The 27,838-nt window shown below is 40.6% G+C and overlaps 1 protein-coding gene across 3 annotated transcripts; it reads left to right on the top strand.

The window, feature by feature from the left end:
• Positions 1 to 502: 502 nt before the first annotated feature.
• ece1 (endothelin converting enzyme 1) lies at positions 503 to 27,727 on the top strand. 3 transcript variants are annotated; one of them, XM_030091250.1, is made up of 19 exons: positions 503 to 674; positions 9,199 to 9,285; positions 11,844 to 11,982; positions 14,308 to 14,520; positions 14,643 to 14,767; positions 14,854 to 15,000; positions 16,092 to 16,157; positions 17,422 to 17,610; positions 17,798 to 17,940; positions 18,559 to 18,673; positions 22,121 to 22,231; positions 22,321 to 22,419; positions 23,224 to 23,301; positions 23,413 to 23,516; positions 23,848 to 23,958; positions 24,423 to 24,490; positions 24,635 to 24,825; positions 25,387 to 25,482; positions 26,846 to 27,727. In XM_030091250.1, exons 2-19 carry the CDS (start codon positions 9,199 to 9,201, stop codon positions 27,020 to 27,022), a joined length of 2,259 nt encoding a protein of 752 aa, XP_029947110.1. In that variant the 5' UTR covers positions 503 to 674; the 3' UTR covers positions 27,023 to 27,727. The 3 variants fall into 3 exon arrangements, with proteins under 3 accessions (XP_029947110.1, XP_029947109.1, XP_029947108.1); XM_030091249.1 differs by lacking the exon at positions 503 to 674 and adding an exon at positions 4,511 to 4,704; XM_030091248.1 differs by lacking the exon at positions 503 to 674 and having other exon boundaries at positions 8,709 to 9,285.
• The last annotated feature ends 111 nt before the right edge of the window (positions 27,728 to 27,838 follow it).

The raw sequence follows: 27,838 nt of genomic DNA, 5'->3' as shown, positions 1-27,838 counted from the left end.
CAAATGTCATGCTCCCTCAGTTACATTTCTTTCTTATTCTGGCAAAACAGAATTACCATAAATCCAAGTTAAACCAAGTTAATTTATGTTGCCCTCTTCAGATATTAGTAAAATCTAATCTGTCCAGATTAACTTTGAAACCATTGGAACAATATTGAAAACCAAAATAAAAGGAATGAAGATTTTCAACGGAACATAAGTTGGTGGGGGGTTTCCTCCATGACCTTCATGATATCCGCTTAAGTAAACCAGACTCTACTTTAAAAACAAAGTGGTGTGATTTGCTTGACTTTTACAGGAAGGATTTCTTCCAGGAAGTCCTTGACAGAATTTTTTTTTTTTTTTTTGTTAAGGGTTTCATTTATAGAGACAAGCCTCCTCCTGACCGACACATCTCAGGGGGCCACTAAAGGTTGGTTCCCACCGAGCGCGTGCTGGTTTCCGGGGTGGGAGGGCGCTTTCAGCGGGACGTGAACCATCTTGACAGAGACGCGCGCGGCAGCCTCTTTGCTTGTTGTGGCTGTGTGTGTGCGCGCGTGTGTGTATCGGTGTGTGTGTGTGTGTGTGTGTGTGTATCGGTGTGTGTGTGTCCCCGGTTGGAAAGAGCACTCAACCGGAGTCGCGGCGGCGGCAGTGGTCCCGGCTCGGCGGCGGCGGAGAGTTTGACAGCAGAGGTAAGACCACCGCTCTCCGCCTGCATGCGACCCTCACAGGTCCAGTCAGTCCGGAAACGCTGAATTATCCTCCAACATCACATCACGTGTCTAAAGGCTGCACGACCAAATCGATTATTACATTATATGGACAAAGTCATTGACAGTAAAGTACTTGTTATGTTTATTTAAGATTATTTTGAAACACAGTGTGAAACTGCTGTGGTAATATGATTCACTCTCATAGATTTTTGCTTGTATGAAGTTGAGTCCACATTAATGGAAGTGTGTTATGGTCACAGTAACATTCTTCTTATCTAATAACGTCCACTCATGTTCATTGACCTTTATATATATATATATACACACACACACTGAAGTCTTGTTTGGCGTTATAATGTAGACTCCAGTTCTGCATAAGATAAATACACGACAAAACCTTTAAAAAAATGTTTGATTTATTGACATTCAGTGCATCTGTGTACTTCTGCGTTTTTACATGCTTTCCTTATTTATAACGCAGTTTAATTTATTATCACTGTCTGTACAACCTCATGCTTGAGTGATTGATTGGTTTAATAACATTGCATGTCTCTGGATGTGCTGCACTCAGGAAGACTGGTTTACTCTGCAGTTATTCATTACCTAGACCTGATCAGGAGTGTGTTGCACGGTACCATAACAACAGCAGGAACAGGTAATCTCCTGTTATCTGTTTGTGTCTGTGCAAGCTTCCATGTGGCACTCCTTTAATCCTGACACCAGCTTGAAAAGTCCTGCAAGGAGCACTCTGTTTATACTTGAACATTTCCTGGTATTTTATTCAATGTAATCAAATAGCTTTGTAATTTCATAATATGACATGAACGGTTTCTTGCATTCTGCATGTCTGCTTCAGCTGTCTGAGCGTGAAACGTTGGCAGTTTGCAGGAGGCGCAGTGTGTAAAGTGACACAAGACCTGGCTGGGTGACATTTGATCATTTCGCATACGTCACAACACCTGAAACGTGGAGAGGCATAATGACCTCTGTTAACCAGGAATTCAGGGAATCTCAGAGTTGCAGCGCGCACATTAAAACCCATGTGAGAGAAACTACAACTGCTATTTCTTTCCGGGCAAGTGTTCACATGAAACACTAAGCGTAATTGAAAAGTGTAATGATTCCGGTACAATCCGTCAGATTAGTTTGACAATCCTATCCCAGAGCAGGATAAAGCCGATTTCCTGGGAAAGTAGCTTTTTTAAAGTAACACCATTATCGGGGTGTTGTTACTGAAGGAAACCTTTCTGCACTGTGACCAGGAGAAATTTCCACTGCTGTCTTGATGTCAGGAATCAAAAGCTAAAGTTTGGAGCTTGAGGCAACTTTGTCTTATCTGTGACCTTCAAGGGGAAAAAGCACAGGGGACCACTTTAAAAAGATAATGTGTCTGAACTGGTTTAATTCCAGTTTAATAGTGGTTGTGTTTATTATTGTCAACATGGTTTTGCTGGTTTAATTTCAATGGCACAGGGTCAGAAGCTTGTATATAAGACTAAACATCACTCCAGTCACTTCATGCGTAATACAGCTGCACCCAGCACATGCAGTCAGTTTACCTCCAGGTAACAAAATGTAGAACTGGATGTAGATTTTGCTTTCAAATGTGTTGTCATCTTTACGTTTGACCTTGTGGTATTCCTGGAATGTTTTCCCAACCTTGATGTTTCCCCTCATGAAAGGGTTAAATGTGAACCTTAGCTATTTGACATGGGGTTTGTTTGATCTATTTCTGATGTAATAGTGTCTGAGTCATCTCTGTTTTATGAGTAGAAACAAAAAGCAGAAGTTTGATTTCAGCAGAAGTGAAGCCGGAATCACAGAAGTCCAGTAATTTGTCGCAGAGTACGAGGCTCAGATTGTCACTCCCTGCTGGTGTGTAGCTGTTAACTGCAGACCTCATGTGGTCTGGAACCACATCTAGACCAGGCATGTCACTGGCTCACCATGGTGGTTTACTGAGCTGCCTTCCTTCAGATGCTCAGTGTTTATGCTGCCAGCCTACGTCAGAAACACCTATAAATCACGTTTAGTCTTCCTCCTTCCTCTAACATACTCTCAAACACATCTCCCTCATTTTTCTCCCCCTTTAGTTTTCACGTCCTGGATTCATTTTTGCCCTCAGAAATAAACCGTCAGATGCAGTACGCCACATTACATGCAGCGCCATGATCCCAAACACAAACATACTCCAGTTATTCTTGGAGGAATGCCTCCCGCGCTACAAATAATCGTCTGGTTTGCAGGATCAGTGACGAATTACTGACGCATGTCTGAGGTTTACAGCCCCACTCAGAGGCTGTGGCCTCACGTCGTTTCCAAGAATCACAGGATACTGACCTCGTATAGCATCGGCCTTTCTTTGGGAAGACATCTCCAGCTCCTGAGGGACACGACACATGCTGCCCACAGCTGAACCTGACCACAGACGATTAGCGTGCGACCTGCATCATTCTGTTTTTTTCAAACCGCTCCCAGTTGTCACGCAGTGGGACTTCCTCGAAACCCCAGCATCAACAGGAACCTCTCAAAGAGCTCCAGTTCTGACAGATGTTATTTCTCACAGCTCCCTGACCACTGATGAAGGTTATGATGCTCTTCAGATACGGGTGGGATGGGATTTCTAGTTCCAGTGTGCGGTAAAGTGTGCTGCCTTCTGCATCTGTGGCAGAGCAGCAGAGGTAATATTTCCTGGTGTTAGTCACCAAATTCCAGGAAGAGAGGAAGCCGCTTCATAAGTCCTTGTGGCAACACTGGCAACATGTGCGACAACATCTGCACACTGTTCGGAAAACACCGAGTGTGGACTGAGGAATGTGAGTGTGTGTGTGAGAGAGAACAGCATGGCCTGTGGTACTGGAAGCAATAGTTTGTTCTGCATTATGATCCAAAGCAGATCACCTGATTTCTTGGCATCATTTGATTTAAAAAAAAAAAAAATTAAATGTGTTTATTTTGTTGACTGACATCATTTTCAGTAACTCTGTTGTAAAAGGGAAACCGTGGTCTGTGTGTGAGATGTTGATTAGATATTGATGCGCTGAACGAGGCACGCCTGTCAAAAGTGGAACGAGTCGAACGTCAGTGTCCCTGTTAGACCTTTTCGCTTTCGGTTTTAGGTCATCTGAAACCATTTGTGTAAATGAACGTGTCCCTAAACTATCAGTGTTCTCTTCCTACACAACCTTCCCCAGGCCTCTCTCATCACCTCACTGGTCCATCAGCTCTTTGGTAAGATGATTCTGTGACTTGGCTGGCCGGTTGCTGGTCTTGAAAAGAATTTAACAAACACGGTCGCCCACCAGGAAGTTGAACATATGTACGAATCAGTCTTTGTTATAGTTTCAGAGTTGAGATGAGGCAGTGGTGGGCCGTCAGGGCCTGCAAGGCCTTCTGTGCTGGCCTTAAAAAGTATCTGAATTACAGACTGATGTAAATTAAATTTTGTCCATAAATAATTAATAAATGATTCCAAACGGTATGATCCAGTTCCTTTCATAGTTTTCCCGTGGTTGCGCTGCTTCCAGACATGTTTTTTTTTCATATTAAACCATTTAACCAATCAGATTTCAGGCATCATCTGTTGCTAGGGTCAAAGAAATCTAATCTGCCTGAGGCCTTCACTGTCCGTTCCTGATGGCGCAGTAAAGTAAAGTGAAGCGTCAAACAGACAGTTGCTTCAACCAATCAGATTTCGAGTTGGCGACTCAGCGCCTTCTCGCTAGCGTACACTAACAACAGTAGGCCTTCCGATTTACATTCACCAAGAGATACAGTGGGTGGCGGTATGCACCTAAGTTGTTGGTCGCCTACCTCAATTATTCCAAAGAAGAAGAAGAAGACCTGAAGAGAAATAAAACTTAGGTCAGAAATACCACAGGGCAAGCTTGACTTTCAGCCCTGGCTTTATGGGACTGAAACGCAGGGATAATCTGTATGACAGAACAATTGAACTCTTTTTGAGGAAGGAAAGGAGGACGGATTTTGTTTGAAAATGATCAAGATTTTGGTGAGTAAAATGTTCCTCTTTTCCTAAATAATATTGCTGTTTTATTAAGTTGTTGATGCTTATTGTATGTGCACAGATGTAGTAGGAGACTTGTGCACTTCAGCAAAGGCATTTATTCTGGCTGCACAAGTATCTATCTGCTGTGCAACAACTCTTTATATGCATATCTGCATAATATTTTTTTTATAGACATAAAATAGTTATTGAGAGGTGGATTGGTTCAGGCAGATCTGTTCTGAAGGCCTAAGTGTGAAATGCATGGTGCGTCACTGAGATAAGGTGATCAGCGGTTCACACTTCCCCGTGTTACTGGAATGGATTGTCAACATCTCGCACTATAGAAAACCACATTTAACAAGAACTTGTGCTTCTCGTTTCCCTGGAATTTGTTTGGATGGTTGTAGTGAGAATTTCTTCTTTTTTCTTTTCTTTTTTTCTTTTTTTTTTTCCTGCTTCGGCATGTTTATGAGAAACAAGCAGGGACATAACGTGGAGCGTGGCTCTGGGGCTGAACTGCCCCTCTTGCTTTGTTTACCAGAACATCTAATCTGTCCCGATCACCTAAATATTTATGTTCAGCTGTTGGTTGTCCTCTGTTGGAGGGATTAACATGTGAAGACGCAGACCCGGGCATAAAGATAAATGTCCAGGAGGATATAGGCAGAGGTTTTACTGATAAAAAAGAGTCTGTTTCAAAGTCTGACTGCAGATTTGATGCTTTAAATGTTGGCGTTAAGGTGAAATGTTGTTTTTTTCCTTTGGATTGTTCCCTCTGTAGTGTATTGTATTGTGTTTAGGACTGAGTCGGGAGTCCGCTGATTCACTGTCAGGCCAACAAGCAGCTGAGGTCAGGCTTTGTGATCGATTTTATTTACAGTGCTGCCATTATATTTCTGAGAAAAAAAAAATCAATATTATGTTCAATCAAATCATATTCATTGTCATGAGGACTTATATAAGAAGAACACTGAGCAAACCATGACAGTCAAAAGTAGAAAAGTAATGGAAATAATATATATACTAGGTTGGAACATGACTCTGCAGCACTGCATGCATTACCAACATCTGGATTGATTAAAAGCTGCAGTGAGTGGCAGTGTTCACACTTTGTTTTGATTCTCCAGTACAGACCAGAGCTCCAAAAAAAGTAATTAAAAGCAATTGTTCAACCGAAAACATAGTTGCTGACCAATCAACACTTGGGTTCAGTGGTAAAGCGATTAAAAAATCTTACAGGAGCTCAGAGAATTATTTTATAGAAACTCCCACTTTGTGCCAGACCTTGAAGGCAAGACGCGTGACCGAGCTGATGTGTTGTGGAAACATGTTGGAGGAGTCAAAACTAGCTACAGTGAAAAGAACATATCTTGCTCAGCCCTGAAAATCCTACAAAGACAGAAAAGTTTTCTTTCATTTATTTTAATTTGATACAAAACCAGCAGTTTAATCTGCAGTGGATGCTTTGTGCAGTATTCAGAGAATTAAAACTTCATTTAAAAACATTAAACCACTTTCAGTTATTATCAAAATTGTGTTTTTGCTTGGGCGGAGAAATAGAAGATACCCTCATTATTTTGGATTTGTTTGCTCTGTAATCAAACCAGACATATTTATAAAAAGCTTGTTTGAGTTGCTGAAGACCAGCTCCAGTCATGGAACCTTGAAGCTGATGAGCTACAGCAGCAAAAGACCACGGTGGCCCTCTTCACCTGCATGGTGGTGTTGTTTTTTTTCAGTCCGATATGAAAAGGATTTTCACCTGTGTGAGACAGAAGTAATAGCTTAAAGGCTGAACGTGAACTGGAAAACAGACCACTTTCACACAGATGTTTGTTACTGTAACAGATTTGTGATGGCCTGCCGTCTGTATGATACAGATGAAACCACAAAGATAGCTTTTATCGGTGCAGTTGCGACAACATGGTTTCTTTGTGATTAAGTAAGCTGGCGTAGCTATAGCTACAGTAAACACACACATCAGGGAGCGTTTCCATAAATCTGTGTGAGTTTATAAAAGCCATGAGAGAAAAGCAAATTTTGACACATTTGTGACGCCATCAGCAGGAGTTTGCCGTCATAAAATGTCACTGGTGACAAATGTTGATTAAGAGCAGCCATGCATGTCTGATAAAACAGTTTATGTTCAGGAACAATATTTAAAAACGAGACCCGCCCGTTCCAGTCTTGCTAATCTCCATGAAGCTTTTATGTTCACTGGAAATTTTAAAAACCATGGCTGCGGTGCTTACGAATTGCAGAGATAATTCCATCATGGGCTCAGTAATCTTGGCAAATGTGACAAGAAACTCTATTCATTCCTGTTTTAGGAGTAAAATGTTGCCAAACTTCTGAAGTTTTAGTTCTGCGTGCAGCTTTCAAGTGCTGTGTGTGTGTAACTCATGTCTATAGAAATAATGCAAGACGCCAGCTTTTTTTTTTTTTAATGTTGACTTTGGCTGACAACACTCACCAGTCTTTGCAATCTTTGTGAAGACATGAAATGAGCATTTCAACATTACTGTGGCTTATGCAGTGCAGCGTTCTGTCCTAATGTCCTGTTATTGGTTCAATTCTATAATGTAATATCCGTGTGCAAGGCGCTAAACCCCTGGTTGTTTGGTAGTTGTCGCTCATTAAATTGCAAATGGGTGATTGTGACTTATCAAGTAAATTGCATCATACATCATTTGACATTGAATGTTGTCTTTATGTATTTCTCCAAGTGAGAGGAAGCTCCCACTTAGCCTAGGAAGTTTCTCATTAACTTCAAAACTCAGTTCTTTCTAGACGTCTGCGCAGTAAGCTAGATATAAAAAAAAAACTTTTCTGAACACATGGTAGGGAATGATAAGAGGTTGTATGAGTGAATGTTTTACAGTTTTGACAGTAATATGTGCGATGGAAGCACTGTGAAAATGTCCTGCTGTAATTCAGTGTTCAGGGCTTTTCTGTGTAGAGTTTGCACGTTTCCCCACGTTTCCCCTGCTTTCTTCTTATTATTCCAGCTTCCGACAACAGTCCAAATACATGCTTGTTAGGTTTATACGTGAGTGTAATTTGGAGGTTTAAAGTTTGTCTTTTTGAATTAGAAGTGTTTAGAAGTGTTTTTGCTCACTGTAAGCTGGGTTTGGCTCCTGCCCTCCTTTATTTCTCACAAATATATCATATTTCTTAAGAATCAAGTTAACAAAATGCATTGAAATTACAATATTTTACATTTTTGAATGAATACTATGTTTACATTTGTCTCTATAATTAAAACTTACAATAATTTTTAACTTAAATGTTATGCTAGTATGCCTTTTCAGATGATTTTGCCCCAGTTTAGGCAGATTTTGTTTTCTAAACCATTAGTGAAGTTGATAACCAAAAAGCAGATCATGGATGTATAGAATTGAGTTAAATCCAGGAGAATGTAACATACACATTTCAGTCTTCTAACCGGTTATGAAACTGTTTATTACGAAGCCTGAAATATATATATATATATATATATATATATATATATATATATATATATATATATATATATATATATATTTTTTTTTTTTTTAATAAAATGTTTATTGATGTAATTTTGTAATATTGCCTCGGGGAAAAAAAATCAGTCATTTTTTTAAAATTCAGTGTTACTTGTAATTGTGGCTAAACAGGCAGCGCCTGCATGTGCCCTTTTGGGTGAGGGGTAAACCGGAGAAGCGGTGGCTATCAGGTAACGGTTACCACGGGAAGCGACTACAACATGCAGCAGGAGGAGGAGGGCATGTTTCCCCCTGCTCCTCCCCCAACTGCATTGTGTCCTATAGAAAGGACACTGGGTGTGAACTACAACGGTGTGAGGCTCCCTCCCCAATCCCAAGTGAAGCCACAGCGAGGAATGCTCTCTCTCACAAACACACACTAGACACACACACACATACACACACACACACACACACACACACACACACACACACACACACACAGACAGAGTCACACAATCACTTCCACATACTCGAGTCCTGTCATGTAAATCATTCAACTCAGAGCTCCTTCCTGTTTTTCACTAGTTCCGCCTTCTCTCGTGCCGTGTTTGCGCAGACTGACTTGGAAAGGAAGTCCAGGGAGGGAAAAAAAAAAAAAAAAAACAGTCTCTCCAGGAAAAGTGGGAAAACGGACCCACGAGGAGTTCTTAGCAGGGCTTTTGGGAGGAGACTTTTGTTGGCGCTTTAAAAGTCTGCGCTCATGGAGGCGGCGAGGACTGTTTGAGGAGAGTAGAGAAGTGACCCGAATGGAGGCGACTGACACATTTCTGAATGCAAATGTGAAAGAGCTCCAACCAGACCAACCAGATTCCTTCTGATGGATTGTAAAGGGCAACCCGAGTCTGAAGCCTCAGAGACGGCTGAGGAGTAGAAGTCACACACACACTCCAACACATGTCAGCTGGACGAGACTGAGGCGCAGGGAAACATGGAAGCACTGAGGGAGTCTTTTCTTCACTTGACTTTCCAGATGTCATCGTACAAGAGGGCGACGCTGGATGAGGAGGATCTGGTGGACTCCACCAGTGACGACATCTACCCATCATCCCCCATGCAGGTAAACACACTAATGCCCCAGCCTGGAAATAAGTGTACGTCAGCACTGTGTTATTATGTAGTACCCGGTGGGAAAAAAAAAGTTACGTGTTTTGAAGGTTTCTCAAACAAGTGTTTTGTCCTCCTGACATCTCAGGAGGAATTAGCTCCGTTACATGCTTGAAAGCCACTTCAGCTAACTTTAACACTCCTGTCCATGACTTAAACACAAAGTTTGACACATAAAATTTAGTGGTTTATGGATGCCTGTTTTTTTAAATCAGCGTCATGATTCGATTCAGGTGTGTCGAACACATCCTTGTTCCTGTACGGGAAGAACAGGCTTCTCAGATACAAGCTTTTCCAGCAGTTACAGAAGTTTTTTTTTCTTTTTAATGTGGTATAAAATGCACATTCCTTCACTCAACCTCAATCAAACAAGTCTTCATACTTGACTAATTTACCAGTTAATATTTTTTTTTGTGTTATTTTTTATTATTTTGTACACCCGTGTGTATTTTTGTGATACATTTTTGTGATTTTTGTGTGAACCACAGAGGATTTGGACCAAAGCTGTTCATATTTTCTGAATGTAGCTCCAAGACTTTAATGATTTTAAATAGTAGCTGTTTCTATATAGAATTTTCTCCTGAGGAAAACTTCCAACGTGCTTTGTCAAAAACCCATCACTCACAAGCCGCTGTCATTCAACACTGGGGCAACTTTTTTTTTCCCCATAAGAGATTTATTTGTTGCATTTGTGAGGCTGCAGTGTAAAAACATTTGCTGTCATGATGGCGATGGAGCAATGACTCTTCTCTTTAAAGCCATATATAATCGTCTCAGCATTCTTTTCTCCCTCACACCTAAACATTAACCTGGTTTGGAGACAGGTTACAAAGTCTGTGACACATTGGCATTAGAGAGATTTCACATTAACAGCTGACCCAGATTCATATCACAAAAGATGCACTGTACTCTGATGAGTCTCTGAATCTGTTTCCAGAGCGCAATGTTTCCAAAAGGTCTGAATCTCAATGCAAACAGTGGAAAAGCAACATTTCTGAAGCATTAGAGTACTTACAGCGCATATACTGCCAGTGCATCCCCAAAATAGTCTACATTTACTACCAGTTATCATATGTACGTTTAGCAGGTACTGAGTGATCCTTAACAACGATGAAGGTGCCCAAATGTTTACACATTCTTGGTTCTCGTGGTTGAATTATAAAAAGCACACCCTGACCTAGTGGCCCGGCATGCACGCCACATGGTTTTCAATGTTTCTGGAGTTCAAGTGTGTATCCCAGCTGTTATCGAAAACCTCGCTGTCTGCACTCATAACTTCTCTGAAATGATTTCGGAGACAGTATACCGTTTTCACCCGATCATTCCTCTGTTTTGTGATGGTTGTTTTTTAATGCATTCAAACCCAATGCGCTTGGATTTAAGTCTGATTCCTTCCTGATAATTTAACAGTGTTTTTTCCTGCCTGGTTTTTGTAGCTTTCGGAGATAAAGCACAGATGGCGGCCGTTCAGGCCTTGGCAGTGAGATTCTCCTACAAACACTCAGAAATCCAATTCGGTTCCAAACCGATCCAACGTGCTGAGCTTCTTGGATTATGAAGCCATTGTGGTTTTGGCCTTTTGCTTTGATCACGTTTAGTTTGACCGTTGACCTCCGATCCAGATTAATAGCAGTAACTCAAGTTCTTATTTATACTCTTCTGGCATAAACGCTTTCCACAGCGTATATGTGAGGTCCAAAAGATAGCATTATTTCAATAGAGGTGGACAGTTAAAGTCCAGCCAGACTGCTAAATGTGCCCATTGAAGGATTTGTAATTGGCTCCTGGAGTAATTCCTGTTGGAAATCAATTTCTTTGGCACCTTTAACTGATGCAACATTCAGCAGGAAAAGTATACAGGCAGTCTGTACTGGGAAGAGGATTCAATGCATCCATCCATGTTTTAAAAACAATGATTTTATTCCAGATTTTGAGCTGTATGCCATTGATCAGGCAGTTGACATTTTAGAGACCAGTTACTTCTGTTGCTGTGCCGTTCGTTGCCCTCATTTGACTCCCTTTATGTCCACATGAACCACTAACGCAGTAGAAATGTTTCACCAAGATTATTTTGTCTTTTCACAATCTGGGGCGAAAGGAAAAATAGTCTTTATGAAGAGGAAAAACAATAGAACAATGCCTAACCTTTTCTGAGGGAGAAAGTTGAGAATGTGGTGATAAGAGTAACCATTGTGCTCTGAAATCTCACCTATCATCAGGTTTCTAAGAAACTGCTTAGCTGCATGAAGTATTTCCCCATCGTCAGATCAGTTGACTGTGACTGTGTTCGTGGTTTTTGAAGCTACAGTTGTGTTTCACTTAGTAACAGTTCAAACGAATTTGATTTGGTTGGCTAAATCCAGCACTTTGTGTGTGTTAAAAATCAAGTCCACATGAAGAAAATCATCTGTAAGTCAAGACTTCCTCAAAGGTTAGGGTTGTGCAAGTAGTAGCTAGAGGTATTTTTATGTGGAAGTGTGCAAAAAAAATGACAGATATTTTTGTGTGTAGGTGGGTTTCCTGCGCGGCCGTGGTCCCGCATGTTGGGCTGACAGGACACAGCGAGAGAGGCGGCTGCTGTTCTTGGTGTGCCTCCTGTCCTTGGCTCTGTTCATATCTCTCATCACATCAGGAGTCTTCTACAAACAGGGTGAGTCTACATCTCTTTTAAAGCCTCACTGAAAACAAACATCTGCAGTCGCTGTGAGAAACACTGATCAACGGGCTCTAGATAAACAACCAGTTTGGTTTGCCTTTCGTTGTTTTAATTGTGCGTGGTCAAACAAATTACGAGTCACCCATCAACCTTTTCATCTAAATTATGAGAAAATGAAAATACATTACGCACACACAGAAACTGAGTGTTTATTCATTTTTGTTTAATGATAATATAAATGAAAATGAAACAAAATGAAAATATCTAACAAATATTCCCATGTTCAGTCACCATCTGCTCTACAACTGCATAGTAGAAACTTTGTGGATGTCATAAATGAGATGTGGATGAGGTGGGAAAACCCCCTGAACTTCTATCAAATCAAGACTGAAAAGCGCGAAGCCTGATAACAATGAGTCAGTGGCCACAATGCCAATGAAACTGGGACAGCAGGGGAAAACTGGTTGGGCCCCATTAGTTCTGGTTAAACAAATGTATTGTTTTGTACTTTAACTAAGAAAGGAGAGGTGGTTTTGGCCTTTGTCGTTTAAATTCAGCTTCTGTGTGATACACATACTCGGAAGCCACTATGAAACCTCTGTAAAGCCATGCAGTGTTTTAAAAATATACTTGTCCATTTGTCTCGTTACCAGTTTTTAAAACTATTAAGAGGTGTTTAATGTAATTTGCTTTTAATAATTTTTTTTAATAAAACTTGTGGGTTTTTTTTTTTTTTTTTTTTTTTTTTTTTTTTTTTTTTTTCCAAACACACCCTTTTGCCAAGTCCGGGCTTCATACAAAATAGAATATCAATAACGTCTTCTATGGCAAATACATAAATAAATGAAATTTGAACGAGCAGAAATGAAGCACAGCAAACTTAGTTTGAACATGTGACTCACATTTGGCTTGAGTCCTATCCTACTTTTCCTTGTTTGCATTGTTTAGCTATGCTTTTACTAGACAGCTTCATTAGCGTTTATTCCCGGCAGCCGTAAAACGGACAGCATTTCCCAGCAGTTGGACATATTGCTGAAACATTCACTACCTGTGTCTGTGATGAGAAACACAGGCAAGCAGTAGTGTTGGACTCGTCCTTGGAAATGAACTCGTAATGATTGTTTTCCGGTCTTTAAAAATATTTCTGGCTCCTTCATCAAAGTTCATTGTCTGCATAGGGAGGAAATAATAAAGTCTCTGATTTAGAAAAAGCAAAAACCAGATGCTGCAAGTGAGAGCCACTCTCCTCTGAACGTCTACTTATCTGTTGACGTTTTCACCCGAATGAACCAACCCAGAGCTGTGCAGTTTAATACAGAAGATGAGAAGTTCCCTAAGCATTGCTGTCTTCAAAAAAAGTCAAATCTTTCCCCTGAGCTCAATCATTTTGGAAAAAGAGTTTGTGGGTTTGCCATTGCATCCTGGCAGTGTCTTATCAGTGTTGGTTTCCTTAGATTTACCCTGGGAAAGTTGATACCACTTCCTCCCATTCAGCACAGCATGTCACATCACACTTTGAAATAATAAAAGGAACAAGGATGAAACATCCTCGGGGTACTGGCCTCAACAATGCTCATCACTGCGTCTCCATTTCTGTCCCATGCCTTATTTGGGCGGAGGGAGCAAAGTCTTACAGTAAGTCACGTATCAGAAAGATGAGCCGCCCCCGCCTGAGAGGACTCACTTATGTTTTTCCCAAACACTGAATTCGCTTCACATCGAACTGCTTTTTTTGTTTAGACTTTAAAAACTTTGCAAGAGCACCTCTGAGCAAGCCTCTTCAGATACTTCCTCTTTACTTCATTCTGAGAACAGAACTGAGAAAATGTCCTTTCATGGCTAAATAAGAGTCTCATTCAGGTGGCGACGTGATTAAATGACCGTGGGACTGAATGCTCCACCCTGTTAAAGTAAAACCTGTCTCCTGCAGTACAGCTCGGGTGAAATCATACGGGCTATTTATCTTCCTCTGTTAATCCATTCACTGTTCAGTCTGTTGCTGCTCATTAATGTGAGACATCGTCGCCTCTTAAGGCAGAATTATCAGTTTGTCATGCTTCAGCTAATTATTTACAAAAGGTTTTTACAAGGAGAAGCATTCTCTTCAGGTTGTATATTTTGGCCGTTACCTCTTATAAAATAACACTTTCCAGATGGTCCGAAACCCCTCCTGCATATTTGTCCTACCATGAAATATTTTGAGATTATCCACTGTGGCAGTGTTTCCCACTGAATCTCAGCTGAGTGTAAGGTTTCTTTAACCTTCTTTTTTCTTTAAGCCGTGTGTTTTTTCTGGTTTGTTTGTCTTTCTTCTTGCAGCTCACCCAGGATATTGCCTGACGGACCAGTGCATCACAGTGGCCAGCGCGGTCATGGGCGCCCTGGACCGATCCGTAGACCCCTGCCATGACTTCTACAACTTTGCATGCGGCGGCTGGGTGAAGAACAACCCGCTCCCTGAAGGGAAGTCTCGCTGGGGTCCTTTCAGCAACCTGTGGGAGCACAACATGCTCGTAATGAAGCAGTTATTAGGTACGAATAAAGCTTGGTGTCCTGAACTGCATAACATGATCGCAAAAAAAGTGTATTTTTTCAGTGTTTTATTTCCTTAGTCTGGGGGAATTAATTATTATTTTTTATTTCTATATTGGCAGAAAACACAACAGTAAAAGGTTTGAGCAAAGCTGAGGAAAAAGCCCAGCGATATTATGAAGCCTGCATGAACGAGGCCAAGATTGAGGAATTGGGAGCTAAGCCTCTTCAGGAGCTTATCAATCAGGTACGGACATAACAAGAGTTTCATTCAAAAAAATGATTCCTCTTCAACCGTCGTTGTGTGCGCTTGACTTTGTTTTTCTGTCTCAGATTGGCGGGTGGGCTCTGAATGAGTCATGGGACAAAGACAACTTCCAGGAAGTTCTGCGCACAGTGTCGGCGGGCTTACGCACCTCTCCGTTCTTCACCGTGTTTGTCAGCACGGACTCCAAAAACTCCAATAGTAACGTTATTCAGGTGAGGGGGTCCATCATTTTTATTGCGCGTTGCTGTCGCCGCCTTGTAATAACTGACTTAAGACTTTAAGGTGAAAAAGTAGCTGAGACCGACTAAAATAAACAAAAAGAGAGTAAAACACTGAGACATTGCAGTAGATCAGAGAAAAAAAATGGTTTTAGTATTCCAGTTGACCACATGTCTGAAAAACAAAATATCTGCCTTCAGGAAAAGCTTGTTTTTGTTCTTCTTTCTGAGTATTAATGAAAGCACAAAACTGCATTTCATTTTAACAACATTGTGACCTAGTTGCATGCACAAGTCAGTAACGTGGTGAAAAACAAAACAAAACAAAGCAATCAACAGTGTCTTTTATTGAAATTTCAACTTGACGTCATTAAAGTTATCTTGGCATTCAGACCTCAGGGGAATGCTTCACCTGTAACTGAGACACAGCATTATTTATTCTTCTTCTCACTACATTAGCATTGACTTCTCTCAGGTGAGCAGCAGTCAGGAGGGATGAATACAGGCTGCCACCAGTTACATTTTGAGGCTTCAATTTTACTTGTGATGGCTGGTCTTGATTTTTTTATCATCACCACCTGGTTTGTTTTGTGGGTCATCTGCAAAGCAACATTTGTATAATATCTGCTTTAACATGCTTCATTTATGTGAATATCAGAACGCATTGAAGTGATATATTTTGAAAACCATTCTTTGCATATGTAGATTTGCATTAAAATGTTTTTGCCTTTATGTAAAATCTACATGTAGATTTAGATCAAGACAAACACGTTTGTACCAGAGCTTTCAGCTGTTGCAGCTTTCACTGTCCACCCTTATGAACACATTTTTATCTTTGTTGATATTCTTGGAACAGTCCACTCTATATTACAGTGCTGTTGACGCTGAGCAGACACTCTGAGATCAGTCTGTTCCTTTACAGTGTGTCATGTGTCTGGAACAAATTGTGTGTATGATACTATCCTTCATCAGACCCTGCTTTTTTCATGCAAGTTGGCAGTAGAGAAATGAAAACACAGGCCTCTGTGTGTGTGGAGAAATGTTGGGTGACAAGAAAAGTCATGGGATGTTTCTTTCTGCCTTAGGTGGATCAGTCCAGCCTTGGCCTCCCGTCACGGGATTACTACCTCAACAAAACAGCAAATGAAAAGGTAGGGTTGGTAAATATTTCACCCACTCAAGGTGATTTTTCACTTGTTTATCCATATGTGTATGTATAGACGCTGTGGGAAGTTCAGAAAGTTGGCAGATTTGGGGGATTTGTTCTCATAAGGAACAGGAAACTCATCAGCCCCTTTGAAATGTGCAGAAAAATGATGAGCAGGGTTCTCAGAGAACACATAAATGAAGTGACGCTTGCAAAGGCAATATTGTTTGGAGATTTCATCTCTAAACATCTGGCAATGCTTCTGTTATTGTCTTGAATGAACTGTGAATGTTGAGCTAATAACGCGGACTATTTACTACTTCAACTGCGATAAGATTGGCATGTGAAGGAGTACAGGTGCAAAGAAGAAGGGTCTTATTTCCTACAGGCTGGCATGGGAATAAATCTTTTACAGGATGTCACAAATGTTACAAATGAAAAGTGTAGCTTAATCTTTTTCTAAGAATTAATGTTGTGAATGTGGTACAGATATACATAAATTCAAATATTTATAGTAATGCAGTGCCATGATTCTAACAGTTGAAGAGATATTTACAGACTTATTTAGTAGATGAAGTAAAAGCCTGTAACGTAGAGTCAATAGATTTATTGCTTTCTTATCAGCTGTTAGCTGACAGCAATGTATTTTAATGTGAAAATAGATGAGGTCCAGCATGGAACCAAAATGTCCTGCTTGGCGTAAAGAAAACTGGATTGTGAGTGTTTCACTCTCCCTCGATGGTAAACAACAGCTCTGCTTAAGATGCATTCATTTGATGTGCTTTGTCTTGTTTGCCAGTGAAATAACATTGATCACTGTGTCGAGAGAGATTGCCTTTATCTCATTATGGGATAAAAACAATTTAGCAGGTGTGGGATCCAGAGACACCTCATTCCATCCAAACTGAGCCCATCATTTAGGAATTCGCTTGCTCATATAGTGGCACAAAATGCTGTTACATTGAAGGGTGTAAAGTTTGATTCTTGGAGTTTTCTTATCATTACCACCTTTTCCAGAAGGAATTTCTGTGCTTGACAGTGATCATATGTATTTTTCCCATTCAAAAGTTTCAATTTCAACACTTGGATTGATGAAGGTGCCGTCTTAAGATAGACAATAGGATGTCAGGACATACTGCAAAGAGTTTAATTCCAGAAGACAAACTCTAAACAACTTTGGTTGTTGCATGTATTTTAAGTTTCTACGTTTTTCTTTGACCTCATGTCTCCCTCTTCCTCTTTATCGCCTCGCTGCCTCATCTTCGCAGTATCTGACAGCGTACCTCAACTTCCTGGTGGAGTTAGGGGTTCTTCTCGGTGGCTCAGAGGAAACATCTCGGAGGATGATGGAGGAGATTGTGGACTTTGAAACCACCTTGGCAAACATCACCGTCCCTCAGGAGGAGAGGAGAGACGAGGAGCTCATTTACCATAAGATGGAGGCCAAAGACCTGTCAGTGAGTGTCTCCTGGTTTCACCGTCTCACCTAAAACCAACCGCAGTGTTTAAACCGTGCCAAAGGGAACGAGTTTCATCATTTCTGTTGACTTAATTCATGTGTGTACACTTGTGTGTGTGTGTGTGTGTGTGTGTGTGTGTGTGTGTGTGTGTGTGTGTGTGTGTGTGTGTGTGTGTGTGTTGCAGACTTTAGCGCCCGCGGTGGACTGGATGCCGTTCCTCAACGAAGTGTTTGCTCCTGTGCAGCTCAATGAGTCAGAGCCAGTGGTTGTTTATGCAAGAGAATACCTCCAGAAAGTTTCTGACCTCATTACTAAAACTAATAAAAGGTGAGATACGAAACAATCACTCATATCTTGTCTACTTATGTGTCAAAGACAAGTGGATCCATTGTGACAAATGCATGTTGTCTTGCATCTACATTAATCTGCCTTTATGAGAGCAGGTTACATGTCAGTAGTAATTCAACTGTTTTGTTGCTGTTGACATTTTGTTCATGAATATGATCTTTTCAATGACTGCGAACATGCAGAATCAGAGCTAGAGAGACAATAGAGAAGGAGCAACTGAGGGTGACAAATAAAATGACTCCCAAAAGTTAGTAGGTATGTGTTTGTATAAAAAAACTAACATAGGAAATGAACACTGCTACTTGTTAAAGAGGTAACATGCAACTATAATGGCTGCTGATGATGAGTGTCTGGAGATGATTCATTAAGCATAAAATAAATTAGAGGCTCAATTTCATAGTTGTCTGCCCAGTGTAAGTTATTATAGCTTCATAAGATCTAAAATCAGGGTATTGTGATTATTTCAAAAACTGCTGACCTGAATGTTTGCTCCACACCTATTGATTGATATTCATGTCAACTTCTGTCATTCAGCTTTTGGTTGGAAACCTTTGCACTAACTGCGTCCTGAAATAGTTTTTGAATTAATTTTTGCAGCTTACTGAACAACTACATGATGATGAAGGTGGTGAGGAAGATGGTTTCTATTTTGGACCAGCGGTTCCAGGATGCCGAGCAGCGCTTCCTTGAGGTCATGTACGGGACTAAAAAGGTGAGTCATGAAGATTTAAATCTCTTTCCGTGAAGCTGATGGATTGACATGTTGTGGTTGGATTCAGCATGTAAAAAGTAAACATCACAACATCATTTCAGTCAGAGATATTTATCCAGATTAAAATCTCATCTGTTGATGAACTGTAAGCAGACCTCAGGAACACTTGCCATTGTTTTCTTGCTGAGACAAAGAACTCAGTGTTTATTTGAATTGTTGCCAAGCAAAGAAAAGCTGGTAAAAACTCTCGGAAATTTCAGTGAAGCGCCATTGGCCGGAGGGTAGGAAGGCTTTTTAAAAGTCCAGTGTACGCTGGCAGAGGAAGTGGCCCCCAGCCAAACAGCTGGCTTTAGCGAGATTTTCACTTGACCTCTTGATCCTGTCTGTGACATGGAGGATTTGTTTTCACTGTGCACAGATAAATGAAAATATTCAACCCGAGAAGCCGGAGTATTTTCCAGTTATAAGGCTTAACAAGTATATTAGGCTTATTATTACTGCAGAGCCTGATTCCTGCTCCTCCACCCAAATCTTGGTTTCTTTCACTGCGTCGCGAGGTTTGCAAAAAATACGTAACAGAAACTGAATTACTTTGGTCTTTATCCTCATGTTAAACCAGAGCCAGTGCATGGAGCAGCAGAGTGAAACGGTTATTAAAACAAAACTTCACTCTCCTTTCATCTAGAATCTAAAATAAGCTGCGATCAGCTTTTTTTTTTTTTTTTAAATGCAGTGATGGTATATGATGTTTAAATGTGCGATACCATTTTTAGGCTGCTTGCAAATGCAAAATCCAAAACTGCAACACTGTATGAGTTACAGGTTTGATTAGCATAATTAATTTAATTGCTGTTGCAGTGACTAAGAGAGATCTGTGGAGGTGTGTAGCAATCTGGTTCTCTTGAACTCTTCAATATATTTTGCTGTTAATGTATCTACATTGGGCCACAGGGAGCCAAAGGAGAGACTCATAAAGAAAATCTAATTATCTCAAATGTATTTAAACTATTCACTGAGCTGGTTTAAATGCACATTAAAAATCCAACTATTATCTGATTATGGGAATTAACAGATTATTCAAGAGATCATGTAAACAACAGAGTGGAGTATACTCTATCAGATCACAGTATTTATCTGAATATGAGAAATGTGATAAACAGATCAAAATCCTTCGAAAATGCTCTGGTGTTGTTGTGCATGTAAATCTGATTTATTTCATTCTTATATCTCTGCGCATGTGTAAAAATAAAATAGAAAACAGAAGGTATGTAGTTGCAATATGCGTGAAAGACAAAAAAACAGCAGAAATTCAACACCTTCTTAAGTGAAGAAGAGAAAAATTTCATCTTACCATAAATCTTACCATAAATGAAATAAGAACTTGGCCACAGGCAGGGCTGGAAAGAATTGTGATAATTGACTGAAACAAGTGAAGTGTGTTTTTTACAATCATCACATTTCTAATGTGAGTGCAAAGAAGTTTAATGATTTCATTATGACAATTATCAGATTACATCCAGCAGTGAGCCAATGGGTTCATTCGGTTAAGCATGTTTTTGGTTGGTTGTGGAAGGAAACACACACATTGAAAACTTGTGCAAACACACGGAGGGCATGCAAGCAACAACACAAAGGGTCTGACCCAGATTAGAACTCCTCTACCCAGTGACACCAGGGACATTGACCTGATAAGGACTGATAATCCACAAACTATTCTGGGTTCAACTTTGACTCAGCTCGCTTGGTTCAATTCAAAGAAAGAATAAAAAAGTAACACAAATTCAAGGTTTGACAAGAGGAGTCATTCAGAGTGAATCCTACAAAAATAATACCTACTTGACAGCCGTTTGATTGAAAAATGTTGACAAAACTGACCCTTCAACTGGACCCTCGGATGCAGTCAGGTCTGAATACGTGTGAAAGTGTATTAAATTATCTCAGTAAGCTGTACTTCCTTCTCAGCGGGTGACTGTGAAGGCTCCAGTGATCCTGGTCTTTATCTGAGGGAGATCCTGTTCCCTCTGCCTTGTTTTCCACTGGGGTCAAGCTGTAAAAACAAACCAAAATTTTCTCTGTGTGTCTCTCTTTGTGTCTCTGGTTCATGTGAGATTTGCAGCTGTGTCTTCTTTTTTTCTCTCCTGCTGCAACTGCCTGCCTTGGTACATTTTACTGCTCCGTTTGCTCAGAGCCCTCCTCATTTCCTCACACTGACCTTGTTCCTTTTTACGTGCATGGAACTGATTTGTCCTTCCTTTAACCTGACGATAAATGTAACATATAGGGGCTGCTTATCGTCAGCTGAATACTTTTGTTGCTCAGTCATTGTCTTAAGAGAAATTAGGTGAAAGGTATGTGTTTAGATTTCATCTATTCAGTGAGGATAATTCATGAAAGTAGCATTTTAGTAGCATGTGCAAAAATAGGTTTTTGTAAAGTGGCTAAATCTTTTTTGTCGTTATTGAGTTTGGATTTAAAACAATTTGGGGCAAAGAAGGACAAAAATGTAAGCACAGAAATGTCAACTAAACTTATCTGTCAATGATGGCAGCATCAAATAGTTCGGTATGAAATAGAAAACTGTTGTAAAACAAAAGTACCATCATGGTTATCCATATTGCTTTTCTGCTGGTGCCTCATTTGCATGCTTCAACTTTGATTCCCAACATTCTATAAAATGTTTTGACTTTCAGTTTGATGTGTTGGCATTTCTGTTGTTTCCATTGTGTTAAAAAAAAAAAAAAAAAAAAGCCCACAAAAACTTTTCTACCCTGTGGCAAGAACTCTGTGTCTCTAAGCCTGTAGAAATAACAACTCAGCTTTTGTTTCCAAAACCTGAGCTCAAAGGCTAATAAAGATGACACTCCTTTCCCTCTAACTCTCTTTATCTGCAGATGTTCGTCCTTAGATGACTTTGTTTTACTAAATCCTACATTTATTAAGGTAATGACAGTTTCTAGTCAACTGTTGATGCAGTTTTGCCTTGAAGGTCTAAGAATGTACATTCTTATACTCCTTTTACAGAAACACAGTCAATAGTGTCGGCTTCACATTTAGAAAGAAACTTGTTGTCTGTCGGTTTTATATCCGTGTTCATCCCGTTCAGAGCCTCGGGGGATTGCAGCTGTACGAGCAAACAGCGTGAGGCAGTGGGATTACACCGTCTGGTCGTGGTATATTCAAGGAATGGGAAGAAACCCTGTATTTATGAGTATGAACACTGTTTTTTTTCACCTGTGCCCACGGCTAATTGCAACAAATCACGCTTAGTTGTGTTAGTCACGTGCGGTCAGGGAAAAGCGATGACTAAGTGCAGTCGACAGAAAACCTGGAAGAGTGAGAAAAACATCTTACACACAGTTTAACGAAGAGCGAGGGAAACTGTGAGCTCAGGTGTGTAAGAATGCGGGTTCTTCTTCTCCAACATGTCCCGATGCGTTGTTTCTGCAGAGCTGCACTCCCCGGTGGAAGCTGTGTGTCAGCGACACGGACAGCGCTCTGGGCTTTGCTCTCGGAGCCTTATTTGTCAAAGCCACCTTCGCCGAAGACAGCAAAGCCACTGTAGGTGTTTTTAAAGGTCCTTCCCACATAAAAGTGTCCCCTTGATGTGCGCCCTGATGTGAATTTGAATCGTCTCTGTCATGCTTCAGGCTGAAGATATGGTTGCAGAAATCAAATTGGCGTTTGAGGACGGCCTGAAGTACGTGAGCTGGATGGACTCAGAAACCAAAAGAGCAGCGAAAGAAAAGGTGAGAATCACCACTTGCTCAGAAATATTTCACTAAACCTAAAGAGTTTGTATTAGTTTAAATATTTTCTGTGTTTATGTGATTGATGAATTCCAGTGTCTCACAGCACCAAGTTGTGTGGTTCAAACTTTAAGCTCTTTAACTGAGTTGAATTTGCTTTAATCAATCATTCTTAGATTTTTTTTTAATTTCTATAACTCCTTTCCAGACATGTGAATATTATTTATAGTTACTTATAACTGTTGTCATATGTTGCACACATGAACCCCTGCCACCCCTGCCACATCTGTATATGGATGCACACCAGATACATATAAACAAACACACATGGCCATGTAAACATGCGCGAACATGCACAACAAAAACAGTTCCATGAAACAAGTCAAATCGGAGTGAGTGGAAAAAGTAGTATTATTTAGATATCTGTAAATAAAGGAAAGAAAATTTAACAAGGATTCTGATAATAGTGTGAAATGTCATTAAAAGGTCATACTGACCATTATTTATCTTGAGGGAGATGCTCCTGATCCTCCCTCAGTACACAGACTCTCCTGTAGGCCGACTGGTGACTCCAGTTTGCTCTGTGAAGGTGAACGCCTGTGTGGTTTGTCTGCCTCTGAGACGAACTGTTGACCTGTTCAGGGTGTTCCCTGGGTTTTGCAGTGTACTGGCTGGGACAGCCTCCAGCCATAATAGTAGCAGATAAAGTGGTTAAAGATGTGCGAATGGAAGGCTGGGAAATGCTGCACTGCCCCCTGCTGTGAGAATGTGTCTTTTACAGTCTTTGTGTGTTGTCCCGCACAGGCAGACGCAATCTACAACATGGTTGGATATCCTGAATTCATCATGAACACTACACAGCTGGACAAAGTATTCAATGATGTAGGTAAATGTAGAGCCGTACTGTATGCCTTAACCAATAAACTGTGTTCGTGTCACTTTCCCATTTTTCTTCATTAGATCTTTTAACTACTCTTGATTCTTGTCTTTTAGTTTATGGTGGTGTCCGAGCTTTACTTCCAAAACGTCATGCAATACTACAACTTCTCAGCCAGAGTGACTGCGGACCAGCTGAGGAAAGCTCCCAACAGAAACCAGTGAGTAGCTCCCTCCAGTCTGCGTCACTGCGGCCCCTCTTGCCATGGCGGAAGTGGCACGCTCCGATGGGAACGCATTCCTGCTCTCCTGACTCAGCAGAGTAATGCTGCCATCCACAAATGTTCCCAGGCAACCAGCTTCCCTCCGCTGATCCTTGTCTCTAATTAGGCACTGTGGGGAGAGTTAGATCAGGATTCCCATGCCTTTCACACTGATCTATGCACAGCATGCTAGCCACAGCCGGTGTGCAGAATCAATATTCTCAGTTTAATATAACACCATTGTGCTGATTTTGTGATGCCTTTTTTTTTTTTCTTTTTTTTTTTGCAGGTGGAGCATGACCCCTCCGACTGTAAATGCATATTACAACCCAACAAAGAACGAGATGGTTTTGCCAGCAGGAATCCTTCAAGCCCCGTTCTACAGTCGCTCCTGGCCAAAGTATGTCCTCCACTCTGCGTTTTAGGTTGACTAATTCATGTCAGACATGCATCAGAGAAAGAAAGCAGCCTGCAGCTTTATCGCTTAATGGAGCGGAATTGTTATTTTCGGTCAGCAAAAACATAAACGCAACAAAGTAGAAATTCTCTTGATAGTTCGAACACCGAAAAATGCAACATTATGCACAGACAGTGTGATTTCACAGCTGTTCTTTTACCAGACAGAAGCCTCCTGTGGTGAACTGTAGATATTCAGCAGCTTAGTTATCACACTGAACTTTTATTTTATTTTATTATTTTATTTGTAATAAACACATAAAATGTTTCAGTAGTGATTTTAGTGTTTGTAGATTTCTACAGATATTAACAGTATAAAGAAAATGTTTGTGATTAGAGTGACTTGGCTCATCTGCAAGCACATGAATACACACACACACATTTTCAACCGTGTTTTATGTTTTGCAGAGCTCTCAACTTTGGTGGAATTGGAGTAGTTATGGGTCATGAACTAACCCATGCTTTTGATGACCAGGGTGAGTTCAGAAAAACATATTTGACCAGATATAAAGTGCTTTTTGGTTTTTGTTTTTTGTTTTTTTCATTTTAAATGGGTCAGTAACATAAGGGCGCGCAAGTTGGTGAATGTACAATAAAAATGTATGTTTTTATCTTTTAAGGAAGGGAATATGACAAAGATGGAAACTTGCGGCCTTGGTGGAAGAACTCGTCTGTGGAGGCCTTCAAGAAGCAGACTCAGTGCATGGTGGAGCAGTATGGCAATTACAGCATTAACCAAGAGCCTGTGAATGGAAGACACACATTGGGGGAGAATATTGCTGACAACGGCGGACTCAAAGCTGCTTACAAGGTCTGATGTCTGATAGGAAGCTTAACTCACCTTGAATTCTCATCATTATTTCTTTTCTTATAATGGCTCTCTGTGAACAATGTAGGCACAGGCTCTCTTGTGTGTGTGAAAGAATATACTGTATCGTGAAAAGGTTGAGGCATTGCTGTTATGTTTCCTATGTTGCAACATTGTCAGACTGCACATTTCCAAGGTCGGGAAACTAGCACACAGGTCTGGTATTAATCTCCCGCCTTAGTTTATCTTTCATGGCTGCTGCAGGTCACGTCTATTAATCTGTATTGGAAAGAGTTGGTTGTCTGGTTTACAGTGAAGCCTGGAAATGCAACAGGTGGTTATGAGAGGCCTTCTCAGCTTCTGGTTTCTTCTTCACATGCACGCATTCTTTCCGTGTAATGAAAGGTCACAAGCTATGAAACAGATCAAATCATATAGAAGTAACACCGCAGAGGATCTAAAGTCGAGCCTCAGTTCCTTTGTGGGTCTTTAAAGCTTTGAATTTTTCTGTCTGGAAAAAAAATAGTGAGCGTCTGTGTAACATGATAATTTCCCTCTTTGAAGGCTTATGTGAACTGGATCAAAAAGAACGGTGAGGAGGCTACGCTGCCGGCCCTGGGAATGACCAACCATCAGCTGTTTTTTGTGGGGTTTGCTCAGGTTTGTACCCCTTGCACTCAAAGTGTGAGCTTCTGACTTCACCTTATTGGCTACATATTAACGCTGCTAGTGATCTAAAGCCGACCTTCAGACGCTGAGTCTTCTCTTGGTACGTTTCCTCTTAAAAAATAAAGTCCCTCATCTGATAAAGGAACAAAAAGACAATTATATTAAAAATATAGCAACAAAATAAAAACTGGCAAATAAAAAGTACTATATATGTTGCATAAAAGTAGTTTGTACATTTTGCACAGTTTGCTTCCTCAACCTGTGGGACAGTGAGCAGACTTTTGACCCTGGACTTCAGGACAGAGATTGTAATGAGACAGAAGACTTATGATGTACCCTGACTTAACATCCAGAAATTGTTTTGCAGCTCATAAACAAAACCTTCAAAGCAATGCCAGCGACGGGACGTTAAAACAGATGTTTATCGGTTTCAGAGAGGAGTCTGACTAGGTTTTCAAAAACCTTTTGTTTCTGAACGTTTCTGGTTCAACCATCGGCAGATATTTACAACAAATAAAGCCAAATGCAGTGTGTCTTTCAAACTGAAGAGTTTGAAAAAATAGCTCATGTCTTGTTTTAATTTGGACGAATGAAGGAAGGCATGAGTGTGAGCAATGTCTAAAGTCGAAGAACTGGATCTCAGATGCCTTGTGTTTATCTGACAAGCCTTTTCTCAGTGTCCGTGTGTGTTCTGGAGGACTCGGGTTTCAATATCACACATGTCCAAGTTTTGCACTTCACTGTGATTGGCTCCAAGTGAGCTGTTATGTCACCAGCCGTTCTCCAACATCATTGCGTAATACAGCCGAAGAGCGAAACTTTTAGCAGATGAATATGGGCCTTCTGGTGCTCAGAGTGAAACTAAAATGGTGCTTACACTGAAAACAAAGCGATTTGGAGCTGAGTCTCAGGCCATCCATCTTTTTTACATGAGGTGATGGAGCTGATCGCAGCTGACTGGGCAGAGGCTACACCCTGGACAGGCCACCAATCCATCACAGGGCAAATTACAGAGACATTCTACACCAACTCTGATGCACATATAGGGAGAGCGTACAAAATCCACATAAAGGGGACAGATGTATTCCTGATATGAGTTAAATGTGCTACTACACCACTTCAGTGAACCTGTGGTATTTTCTAATATGGACTGCTTATTTAAAAAAGTCACAGAGCTGTAGCTATAACAATCTTATGTTGAATAATTTAGGAAATGATGAGTGACTATGAAGAATTTCTCTGAAATCTTTTCAGTGTTTACAGTAAGTGTTAAAATTTGAAGTGCCTCATGGGACAGCGACCTCTTTATTTTTGTGCTTCACTCTTTCTTTCTTTTTCTTTTTTTCATTTGCAGGTCTGGTGCTCTGTCAGGACACCCGAAAGCTCACACGAGGGTGTTATCACAGATCCACACAGCCCATCAAGATACAGAGTCATCGGCAGCATCTCCAATTCGAATGACTTCTCCAAGCACTTTAACTGCAAAGCAAACACTCCCATGAACCCGAAACATAAGTGTGAGCTGTGGTGAAGCCTCACTGCTCGGCGCTGCTCTCCAGCCCGATGTGAGATGGACACTGTGGAGAGCAGCTCTGGAGATGAATCTCTCTGGGAGGGAATGCCGAAAACCACTGAAACTCTTACTGCCTTGCCACTTAATGCTTATCAGGTTCCGTATCCAGACGAACTCTGCCTGCTGTGGGGAATTTTAACCACAAGGACCGTTGGTTGGGTGAACAGCTTTCCGCAAACTGTCAAGTTAAATTTAGCACAGTGTGGTTTTTGAACACTGGAAACTCGACAAATGGTTACAGGAATGTGATAACCACTCTCATTTTATTTTATTTTAAATTGCTCATGTGAAGTGGAGAATAGGCACACCAAGGCTTCCCTTGTGAGTTATGGTGCTTGCATCTGCTCCAGGTCACTTTCATCAGATTGCATTTTAGGTCAGATTTTTATTACATGAAACCAAACACATTGTGAGATTTTAAACCGCAACAATTATGACAATTTGGTTCACAAATGGACAGTTTTAAAGCTTTCTATTAAGAATGCAGTTTAACTGTGTTTTACTACTGCAGGAACTGTTTGTCTTTGCGATGTTTCTTTCAAAACTATGTGTGTACAGTCTAGTCAAAACATGCCAGGCTAAGCCATGATGTGCCATACCTATTTTTATGAGTGAGAGTTTGTCAAAAATTATTTTGTATAATAAAACCAACGTTAAACCAGATTTTTCTCATGTTGTACAGTTTATTCATTTGTCTGAAGTCCTTAAAGCACTTTAAACGTTTCAAGAAAAGGTTGATGATAAATAACATAACTGCAGTCCTTCTAATGTGCA

The sequence above is a fragment of the Salarias fasciatus genome, chromosome 5 (genome assembly GCF_902148845.1).
Source record: "Salarias fasciatus chromosome 5, fSalaFa1.1, whole genome shotgun sequence".
In the NCBI taxonomy this organism is placed as follows: Eukaryota; Metazoa; Chordata; class Actinopteri; order Blenniiformes; family Blenniidae; genus Salarias; species Salarias fasciatus.
Note: the sequence above shows the minus strand (reverse complement) of the source record. Positions and strands in the feature narration are given on the sequence as shown.